Source organism: Cucurbita pepo, chromosome LG03 (genome assembly GCF_002806865.2).
Source record: "Cucurbita pepo subsp. pepo cultivar mu-cu-16 chromosome LG03, ASM280686v2, whole genome shotgun sequence".
In the NCBI taxonomy this organism is placed as follows: domain Eukaryota; kingdom Viridiplantae; phylum Streptophyta; class Magnoliopsida; order Cucurbitales; family Cucurbitaceae; genus Cucurbita; species Cucurbita pepo.
In genome coordinates this window covers 12,667,713-12,678,191 of record NC_036640.1, presented here as the reverse complement: position 1 = coordinate 12,678,191, position 10,479 = coordinate 12,667,713, and the positions used below count along the sequence as shown (strand labels likewise).

Genomic DNA, 10,479 nt, shown 5'->3' with positions numbered 1-10,479 from the left:
AATTATGAACTTTTGGATAATATTGATATAAATGCCTCTTTAATTGTGGAGAATATTATGGGTGGTGGTTGATGAGAAGTTTTCAAAACTATCTATGATTCTAATAGTTCCTGGAATCTGCTTCTGACTTGTAGTAATCTGCTAGCTGGTAGGTTTCACTTTATTCTTATCTGTACTACTCTGTACTACTGAGATCCTTTCTTTGGTTTCTCGTTTGAAATTTTCTCATTTTTTGTGTTAATCTACACTCTGTTAGATGAACATGACTCTCCACAATGGTATGATATTGTCCACTTTGAGCACAAACTTTCATGACTTTATTTTGGAGTTCTCCAAAAGGCCTCAAACCAACGAAGATAGCATTCATTGATTATAAATTCATAATAATTTCCTAAATTATCGGACGTGGGACTTTCATCCAACACCTCCTCTTGAACAAAGTATGTCTCCCCCTTAATCGACTCTTTTTTTTTTTGGAGTCTTAGTCATTTTTTATCATGCCTTCGAGGAGCCTCGACTCCTTTTTCTTTTGGAGTCTTTTGTTCGACATTTGAGGATTCTATTGACATGCTAAGTTTATGGCATTGCTCTGATATCATGTTAGATAAACACGACTCTCCACTGGTTTGATATTGTCCACTTTGAGCATAAGTTCTTGTGGCTTTACTTTGTGTGTTCATCTAACACACTCAATTACCAACCCAAAATAATCAACAAAGATTATGTTATTTTCTTCGTATTGGATGTCGTTGTTCGAACAAGGCATCAAGAACCTCTCTCAGATATTACAAGATCAAACTTGGTTAAATTACAGTTTACTCTCCGTCTCTAGCTTTTTATTTTGTCTAATGAGTTATTTAACTTAAAAATTAAAATCTTTTTAATAGATTTCTCAATTTTTTAATTTAAAGTATTTAATAGATTTTTAAACTTTAGCGGATGTGTTTAATACGACATTGTCCAAAAGGTGTGTAATTTTTAAAAAAATTCAAAATAGGTCGAGAATTAACTAAATACAAAATTGAAAATTCAATAACATATTAAATATAAAATAAAATTAAAAAACTTACTACTACTTTAAATAAAATGATAAATAATTTAGACTTTTGTAAATACATTGCTAATAATTAAAATAATGTAATTTCTTGTTTTCTTAATTTCTATTTAATTACATCTTTATAAATTTGAAAACTGACTATTATTTTTTTATTATTATATTACATTACTCTAAACATTATTATTTTAGTTTCGTGATTTTGATTATCAAATATTTAAAATATCTAATTTATTTGATAAATTTTTTAATAATTATTATTATAGTCCTTATTTTAAATTTAGTTTTAATAAATTATGTTTTTCAATCAAATAATTTTAGAAAAATGACATAGGAAGAATAAAATTAGTAGAATTTAAAAAATAAAAAATAAAAATGGATTTAAGAACAAAAATTGAACATTTAAACCTTTTTTTTTTTTAAAAAAAAAGAAAGGAAATAAGTAAAAGAAGGTTGGAGGTAAATTGTTGTAGAAATGGAGTTAAATGAGGTTAATTAATTAAGATGATCGCGTCATCGCTGTGTCCATCCCAGTAGTGAAGAAGCCCACGTGGATAGTGGATAAGCTGAAAGAGAAGAAAAAGCGAAGAACTGAAGAAGCGAAGAAGGAGGAGAAAGGCTGCTTGTATTTAAAGCGCTTATTAAACCTTGCCTTTCTGTGAATTCATTCCATTCCTTCTCCCTCGCGACCCTAAACCCTCGCGTCCATTTCTCTCCGGTCGGATTCCGCATGAAAATCCGCAAGAGTTTCTCTTCAATCTGAGCCACTCGAACAAAGGAATGTATAGAAGCAACAATGTGGCTGCTAGGATCTTCAATCGCCAAATCGCCACTCCTCCTCCTGGAACTAGCGTGAGGATTAAGATTGTTCATATGCTTTTCCGCTTGTTTTTGTTTTTCTGTTTGTGTTTTCTTTGTTTCGCATTCTTCTTAATCTTTGCGGCTTTGTTCTATAGTTTCATTGTGCTCGGCGATTCTATGAGAACATAGTTCCGAATCATACTGTTTACGACGTCGAGTGTCCGGACCATTCCTTTCGCAAGTTCACCGTTGACGGTCAATACCTAATTACATTCAGCAGGAATCATCGCGATTTGATTGTTTACCGCCCGAAATGGCTCTCGTTTTCGTACAAAGGAGATGAAATCGATATGTTTCAGGAACTTCCTTCCAGTGCTCAGAAGTTTGAGAGCTTCTTCAACCTGATTTATTCCGTCTCCCTCGCCTCCTGTAATGAGCTCATCTGTAAGGATTTCTTTCTGTACATGGAGAGTAATCGATTTGGGATTTTTGCTACCTCTACCGCTCAAATCCAAGATGCTCCGGCCGTCGGTGGTGCTGTTCCTGGAGTTCCTTCTATAGAGAAAATTACGTTTCATCTCCTGAGGTCAGTTCTTTGGTTGTGCTGTGTGTTTTTCTTTTTCTTTATGTTCGCGGTGTGGTTTGATATAATTTGTTTTATATGCTTCTTATGGAGCTTCTCTCTCTGTGTTCTAACATCCAAAACATGTGATAGATTGGAGGATGGAGAAATTCTTGACGTGAAGGTGTTCGTCAATGATTTTGTGAATTTGGCTCACAATACGGGCGTCTTCCTCTACGATGATCTATTGGCTATTGTGTCGCTACGCTACCAGATTGTACACATTCTTCAAATTAGAGATTCCGGCCACCTTGTTGATGTACGAGCTATTGGTGCTTTTTGTCGTGAGGATGATGAACTCTTTCTCAACTCTAGCTCTCAGGCGAGTAACATTATGGTTTATACTTCTTCAGTAGTATAGATTGCTTCTTAAAAACCGATCTCTGCATGATTATATCTTTGACTAGATGAAAAATGACATTTAATCTGTAATCCTGCCTTCATGCTTCATGTTATTACTACCTCTCTTCAAGTACTTTTCCGCAGACTAAATACTGCCTTTCATCTGACTGATCTGTTCCTTTTGACTTTGTAACTGTGTCAAGGAACTACGAATATCTCTTCCTATATGCACTACGTATATCAATTCTGAATTATGCATGTTTCACTGCTTCTTAGTCTCTTCGCTAAATTTTTATTCCGAAGATGATGAATTACTTTTCAAGTTCTAGCGCTCAGATGATTTAATTTACGTACTTGCATTCTGGTTCATGTTTCCTCCGGTTGTCTAGGGATTGAAGTTTTATGAGAACACAATGCCTGATAAGAACTGCTATGTTTATTCGAGCGTATTCTTGACTAGATAAAGAATAACAATGATATGTTCAACCGTCATCCTTCATGCGTCCTGTTATTTGCATCTCTCATCTACTTGTTTTTGTGGAATGAATACTGTTGGTCAATTTTTCATCTCAACTGTTTCTTCATTTTTGTAATGTTTCTGCATATATATGTTCTGAATCGTGCATGTTTGACTGCGTATCTTTGCTTTTTTTCTTTGACCTGATTGAATTGCTGTTCGTAGCCATCAATATTGATGGGAGTTCCTGCCTGCTACTTGACTCACTTAACTGAGTGCACACTATACTCTTGGTGTATCTATGTTTTTTTGGCCCTAGATTTCATCCATGGAACAATTACCTATGAATTTTTCGACTTATTTGTGACAGTGCGTGGGGGTATCTGAAAGAAGCAGATTGCTTGCGGGTAATGTTGAGAATGGTTACCATCATAACCAATCAAACACTGACAATTCTTTTCTGAGTGGTCTCAAACAACGCTTGCTGTCATTTATATTCCGCAGAATATGGAATGAAGAAACAGATCATCGCTTGGTTGGTTATATGTGACTTCTAATTTCAGTTCAGCCGTCTCTGTCTTGAATTTCTTCGTATTTTATGTCTGATTGGAATTGTTTGTTCAAGCATTCTTTTGTTTAGTTCCTCTCTTTCTTTTTACAGAGGGTTCAGTGTTTGACGAAGAGTTTCTACTTTCATTTTCAAGACTATGTCGACTTGATTATTTGGAAGGTAAAATCTCTACTTTTTGTTGGAGTACAATCTTTTCTTTGTATTTTTTTTGTTTTTTTTGTTTTTTTTTTTGGGTGCTGAGCAAATATCGGATTTATATCGAATTTATTTGCATATCATCATCCTTCCCTTCTATCATTATTTTGTGTTCTATGCACACATGATGTGTTCCAAGTTGTTTACAGAACTCCTGACCAGGTACAATTCTTGGACCGGCAACACTTGCTACTCAAGCTTGGGAGTGTAGATGGAGGGGTGAGTGCTTTTTTCTCAGTCAGTCTCCATTTCAAAATACTGCCCCGCTATCTTTTTCTTTCCAAGACTGGGTCTAGCCAAACCAAAATATTGAAAATCTGTTGTGATAATCCAAATTGAGCTATTGCAACAAAACCAGTTTTTAAGAATCCCAGATAAGTATGCTTACTTCATAAGTCTCATCTACAAGTGATTTTCAATTCTAAAAGGTGTTAGGCTCGCGTATTAGGAGCTCGAATCTCAAATCCATCATCCATGTGTCGATTAAAACGTATTAGGTTAGTTTTCGAATCTCAAATCCACGAATGAAAATAGAAGATATAGGAGCTCGAACTTTTTAAGCTAAACTAAAAAGACTATGAACTTGGACATCCCAAATTCATGAGAAAAAAGGTTATTGCAGCTTACAATATACCTAAGATGATCGGGCTAAAGAACCTCTTAATAAAGCATATTGGTGTTGTGAATTCTGTTATGGCTTTCATCTGTGCAATAACCCTCATGCCTTCAATTGTGATTAGCAAAGCGCTGTTTCTAGGAAATTCAGTGTTTATAATTTCTCTTTACATTTAGGTTTCACGAATGGCCGATCACCACCGGGCATTTTTTGCTGTGTATGACATGGAGACCACTGAAATTGTTGCTTTTTATCAGGTATGACCTTGTTCCTCAGCTGTTCCATACTCTATCAAGTAATTTACCCTTCATGTCTAATTCTTATCATTCTTCCTCTAGAATTCAGGAGACGACCTTTACCTTCTATTCGAGCGTTTCTGTAATCACTTCCATGCAGCATCAAGAAATTCATTGTGCATGAATTTCATATCGTCACACTCTAATAACATTCATGCTCAAGAACAACTGAGAAGCTTGAAAAATAAAGCAGCCAGCTATTCACAGGTGAACCTTAGTGATTTCACCTTTTTCTGTATCACTAGGGATTTGCATCTTCCATACATTACTTTTCACTAAATCTCATTAAATTGACTCAATTTTCACAGTTTGTGAAGAAGATGCTCGTATCTTTACCGTTCAATTGCCAATCACAGAGCCCATCTCCCTACTTTGACCTCTCTCTTTTTCGGTATGACGAAAAGGTTTGTATTTAAACTTTTTCTTTTTCTTTTTCTTTTTCTTTTTCAATTTACTTAAATACTCATTGCTTGTTTTGATCTGAATTTGGATGTAACCCTGGTTCTAAAGACTCTTTATCTTATGGTGGATATCACAGAATTCAACGGACTATTATCTTCAGTCTTTTGATGAACGCACCATTTCTAATCAATATTTACAAATTTGATCACATGTAATCTTGTTAGCCACATATTTATTTATAATTAAATAAGTTACTATCAAAATAAAATTGATGTGGAAAGGTTTTTTTTTTTTTTAGTTATTTGTTTATTAATGTACTTATTTAGTTTATCTCATGGGAGCAAAGGTTGATGTGGAAAGTTATGGAGTCGGTACTTAACACGAAGTTTTATGAATTTACAGCTGATATCTGCAACCGACCGTCACAGACAATCAACGGATCATCCTATAAAGTTTATTTTAAGGCGGCCACCTTATTCCCTCAGATTCAAAATTAAATCAGGTAACATTATCAACTCCTCCTATGCATCCATCTCATGTCTTCTGCCTTTGCTTCCACTCTTAACACAAACTTTTTTCCTTTTCTTTTATCACTATTTAAGCTTTCGTTTCATATAATTCTCTCACTTTCTGCTGATAGATAATCAATCATTCCTTCTGCTTTTTATTTTTGTAAAACAGTTCTGAAAAGCATTCAAGTCAATTTCAGAGAAAAAGATGTTTCAACATTGCCCCTTTTTAACGTTCTTCCTCTAATTTCCGCTCTCCAACTTTTTTCTAAAACTCCCATTTATTTTATTTTATTTTATTTTTCTCATTTTGCAACTTTATTTTCTCCCACACTTTCCCCCTCAATTAACTTATTATCCAATCTACTTCGCATATGATTAAAAGAATGGTCATTAAATACGCATTTTTGCCTTTTAAAATCCAACAATAAATTAGCAAAAAAATAGCAAAAAATCTTGACATTTTCGAGGTGCGGGCGAACAATTTCCCGTTTTTATATGTATTTTTTGAAAATCGTGATTTTTTTTTTTTCAAAGGATTAGCGATATACTTTGCTACAAATCCTCTTTTTATTTATTTATTTATTAAATATGTTTGAAATTGTAAGTTTTTTAAAACCAAATTTCAAAAAACAAATTACTATTTCTCATAATCTCATTTTTTTTGTATTAGAAAATTAACCATCTTTAAAATACTCTCCAATTAGGATTCCTCCAAAAGTCGTAAACGCTCCCTTTCTAAATATTCTTAATCTTCTTTTGCATTAAACTTTGCCTCTATGTGATTCTTTTTTTTTTTTTTTTTTTTTTTTTTTTTTTTTTTTTTTTTTTTTTTTTTTTTTTTTTTTTTTTTTTTTTTTTTTTTTTTTTTNGAAAAAGGTATTTAACCAAAAAAAAATAATGAAAGAGCTTAATAGAACTGTCTTAAATGTTTACTTCAATGTACTAAAATGCATTCTACAATGGAAATTCTAGAAGTGAGCTAGAGTGCTCTTTGAATATGTAAATCTATAGAATAGGTGAAATGAATTTTTACCTTTTTTTCAAGAAAAAAAAAAAAAAGAATAAAGACCCAAATTTGATTTAATATAATGTTTGGAAGGAAGAAGAAATAAAATTGTAGCTAACGAAGGTTGAGTTTTTGGAATGAATAGGTCCAGAAGGTGGGATAACAGATGGACGAACAAAGGGGATATCAACTTTTCTTTTTCATCCATTTTTGCCACTCGCTCTCTCCATCCAACAGACTACCTACTTACACCCTTCTGTTATCAATATTCACTTCCGGAGATAAATTTTTTTAAGAAAAGAAATCCATTTTTCATCTTTCAATACCAAAACTGTACATTAAAAAAGAAGAAGTATATATGTATATTTAAATCCTCCGGCACTTTTCTTTTCTAGTCATTGTTATGATGCAGCTTTTTCAGGTCTTAATTTTGAAACAGTGTTCATTATTAAAGCTTAACTTCAATCTCCATGCCGTGTAGTTACTATCATTTCTGTTCCTTCCCTATTTTCTTCTACCATCTTTTTCCATAACTAGTTTAGACAGGTTCCTAAATTTTATGAAGTATTTGACTAAACTTTTAATTTAGATTAATATTTTTTAAATCTTAAAGATGCCTAATGTATCAATTTCTATTGAAGTAGAAATTTATTTTATGTATTTTTAAAACTTAATTTAGAATCAATGTTTCTTAAATTTTAAAGATGCATGATGAATGCAATGCCTATTAAATATATACTATAAAAGTGTAGAAATTTATTTATGCAAATTTATAACTTCCAATTTAGATTCAATGTTTCTTAAATTTTAAAATGCCTAATGAATACAAGGTATGAAATGTCCCATGTAAAGTGTGGAAATTTATTTATTTTAAAACTTTAAATTAAAGCTTCTTAAATTTTAAAGATGCTTAATAAAATACGTTGTCTATAAAAATATAATATGTAAAGTGTAGAAATTTATTAAATATTATAATTTCATAATATATTTTAAAATTATTTATATAAATAAAAAATTATTTGTTATACCTCAAAAGAATCACTCATACTGCATCAAATTAATGGTTGAGCCGTCAAATCTGATGGACTTTCAATTGCCGGATGAGCAAATTTTCTGTCCAAAGGTCAAATCTATCAAATGTATAAAAGAATATCACTGTATAAGATTAAACTAAATTACTCTGATTTGACATAGATTTTGAACGTTATAACAAAACAAAATGGAAATAGAATTTAATTTTTAAAAACTACAAACATGAGTGGGTTTTGACATTTTTAAAATTATCTCTACTCTAGATTATGGTAAAAGTTATCAGTTTCCACACATCGCGTAATAGCAAAAGAAGGAAAAAAAAAAGTTTGGATAACATTTTCATTTTAGTAATATTTTCAAATGTCCAAATTTATTCTATATATCTTTAAAAATCAAAATAATATTTAAAAAGAAAAACTTCCATCCAGAAAAAAAAAAAAAAAAAAAAAAAAAAAAANTGAAAGTCCAATCGAAATGTGGGGCTGATCGTTCAAAATTCATACATAAGTGCATACGCTAGCCGAAGAAATTGAACCAATTAAAAAAAAAAGGAGACCAACGGAAATTCACAAATAGTGAACCATTTGGGCAAGGGCAAGTGCTCAATTCAATTGCATCAAGAACTCCGAAAAGAGAAAAAACACACACATACACGCTATCACTTTGATATCGCATACAATTCAATAAACACTCGACTATAGAATCAAGAATATGAGAAGATGATAATAATGGGAATTTACTGAAGCATTTAGGAAACTAACAAGTGTTCAATTCAATCGGATCAAGAACTCCAAAATGAAAAGAAAAAAATACATACATACATGTTATCGTTTTGATATTGCATTCAATTCAATAAACAAACAAGAGCATGGAATCAAGAATATGAGAAAATGATGAGAATGGAAAAAGAACCACTTTTTATTATGAAAAAGGAAAGAATGTTTGATTGATTGAGGTTTACTATCAATGAGAAAAGAAAAAAAACTGAGCTATCGACTATCCTAATTGAGGCATAGATGAAATATATAAAATTAATGGATCGAAACATCTTTGGTAGAGTTAAAAAAATGGACATGTTACCACGGGCTCCTCATTGTGGCCAACAGAGAATATTTTTATTTGGTAACTTTGTTACTTTTTTGGTACTTCAGTATTCTACCCCTTAAATTACAAGTTTTATTCTACTCCGTTCAAGTTTTTTTTTTTTAATTATTATTATGGGACTTTTAACATTTTATTTGTGTTTAACCCGTCTTCAAATTTTAAAAAGTATTTTACTAAGTCCCTAAAATTTTGATTTTAAAAAGTATTTTACTAAGTCCCTAAAATTTTGATTTTGTATACAAGAGGACCATAAACTTTCAATCTTGTGTATAATTAGTCACATAATTTTAAAATTCACAAAATCTATTGAAAGTTTAATAAGAGTTATATATACAATAATTTTATGACCAATAGAATAGTTAATTTCAGAAAATGTTAGAACATGCTACTAATCTATTAGATTTAAAATTAAAAGTCTTTAAAATTAAAAGTTAAAAGAAGCCTACTAAACATAAATATAAAAGTATTTTAAGGATTAAATCTATAGTTTAACAATTTTGCTATTGGCTCTTGATGTAACCAAAATTAGGGTTCCTTTTTATGTTTTTCTTATCTTTTGCCGTCATTAGGCCTTCAGTTTCGGTCACTTTCAGTCCAGATAAGGCTATACATAACCTAGTTTACTACAATGTTTTATAGGTTGTGGATCATTAGTAACTTGAGAGCCATAAACCTTATTACTTTTTGCAAATTTTGTTCTCTAAGAGTTGTAAGCCTAGACCAATCAAAGGTGAACAAACTTGTTGTGGAACGTTCAAATCTTAACTAAATATTTATTTTCTTATTCTGGACCAGTGATCACTTCGATTTGTGTTAGGAGTCCTGAATAGAAAGGTTTTTATTACTTGGCAAGCTAACGCCAAAGTGTATCTTCAAGGGAATGAAGCCAAATCAGTCATATAAAGGATAGTATGTACTCAACAGGCTGGTGGCTAGTTTTTATATTTTCTGGACGTTGGACCCTACTGTGTTTTATTAAAATAAATGAAATCCTCTAAATTATTCTCTTTTTTTCCAATCTTACAACGTAAGTGCAGAGAGCCTCTAGATTCTAGTCACTTATACTCAACAATGCCTCTAAAAATTAAAAGGCAAACCCTACTGAATAAGCAACTAAATATAAACGGCAATAGCATTAAACAAAAGTTACCAAATAATGATAAAAAAAATTTTTGCTGTGCATAGCGATGGAGTTTCCATGTTGATTGAAAAAAAACAGTGAATGCAAATTTTCTTTCCTTCATTTTAATTCTAGAGATAATTAATTTTTTCGATGAAGCATTATATATGCATATATACAGGAGATGAATATTTGCCCGACAATATCACAAGCCTGTCCTAAATGCATTTACTTCTACACACAAGTACGGAAAATTATGCTTCTAGGGGAGGGAGAGGGAAAAGGAGAGGTAGACTTCAGCAAAGAAATTACCTGGCGTCTGCTCATCTCTTAGCTCATCTGATGACCT

General features: G+C 31.7%; 1 protein-coding gene across 2 annotated transcripts; it reads left to right on the top strand.

Annotated features, from left to right (window-relative positions):
- Positions 1–1,643: 1,643 nt before the first annotated feature.
- Positions 1,644–7,345, top strand: LOC111789918 (light-mediated development protein DET1-like). 2 transcript variants are annotated; one of them, XM_023670639.1, is made up of 11 exons: positions 1,644–1,906; positions 2,011–2,441; positions 2,571–2,799; positions 3,647–3,811; positions 3,938–4,006; positions 4,205–4,261; positions 4,835–4,915; positions 4,997–5,161; positions 5,263–5,358; positions 5,759–5,858; positions 7,020–7,345. In XM_023670639.1, the coding sequence occupies exons 1-11, from the start codon at positions 1,835–1,837 to the stop codon at positions 7,157–7,159; spliced, it is 1,605 nt and encodes a 534-aa protein (XP_023526407.1). In that variant the 5' UTR covers positions 1,644–1,834; the 3' UTR covers positions 7,160–7,345. The 2 variants fall into 2 exon arrangements, with proteins under 2 accessions (XP_023526407.1, XP_023526408.1); XM_023670640.1 differs by lacking the exon at positions 4,205–4,261.
- The last annotated feature ends 3,134 nt before the right edge of the window (positions 7,346–10,479 follow it).

What these genes read in the sequence shown, in the direction of transcription:
- LOC111789918 (XM_023670639.1), top strand. Translation starts at nt 1,835, where the DNA reads ATGTATAGAAGCAACAATGTGGCTGCTAGGATCTTCAATCGCCAAATC. An exon ending in ATTACGTTTCATCTCCTGAG is followed by an intron (nt 2,442 to 2,570) that starts GTCAGTTCTTTG and finishes AACATGTGATAG; the next exon opens with ATTGGAGGATGGAGAAATTC. An exon ending in AAGAAACAGATCATCGCTTG is followed by an intron (nt 3,812 to 3,937) that starts GTTGGTTATATG and finishes TTCTTTTTACAG; the next exon opens with AGGGTTCAGTGTTTGACGAA.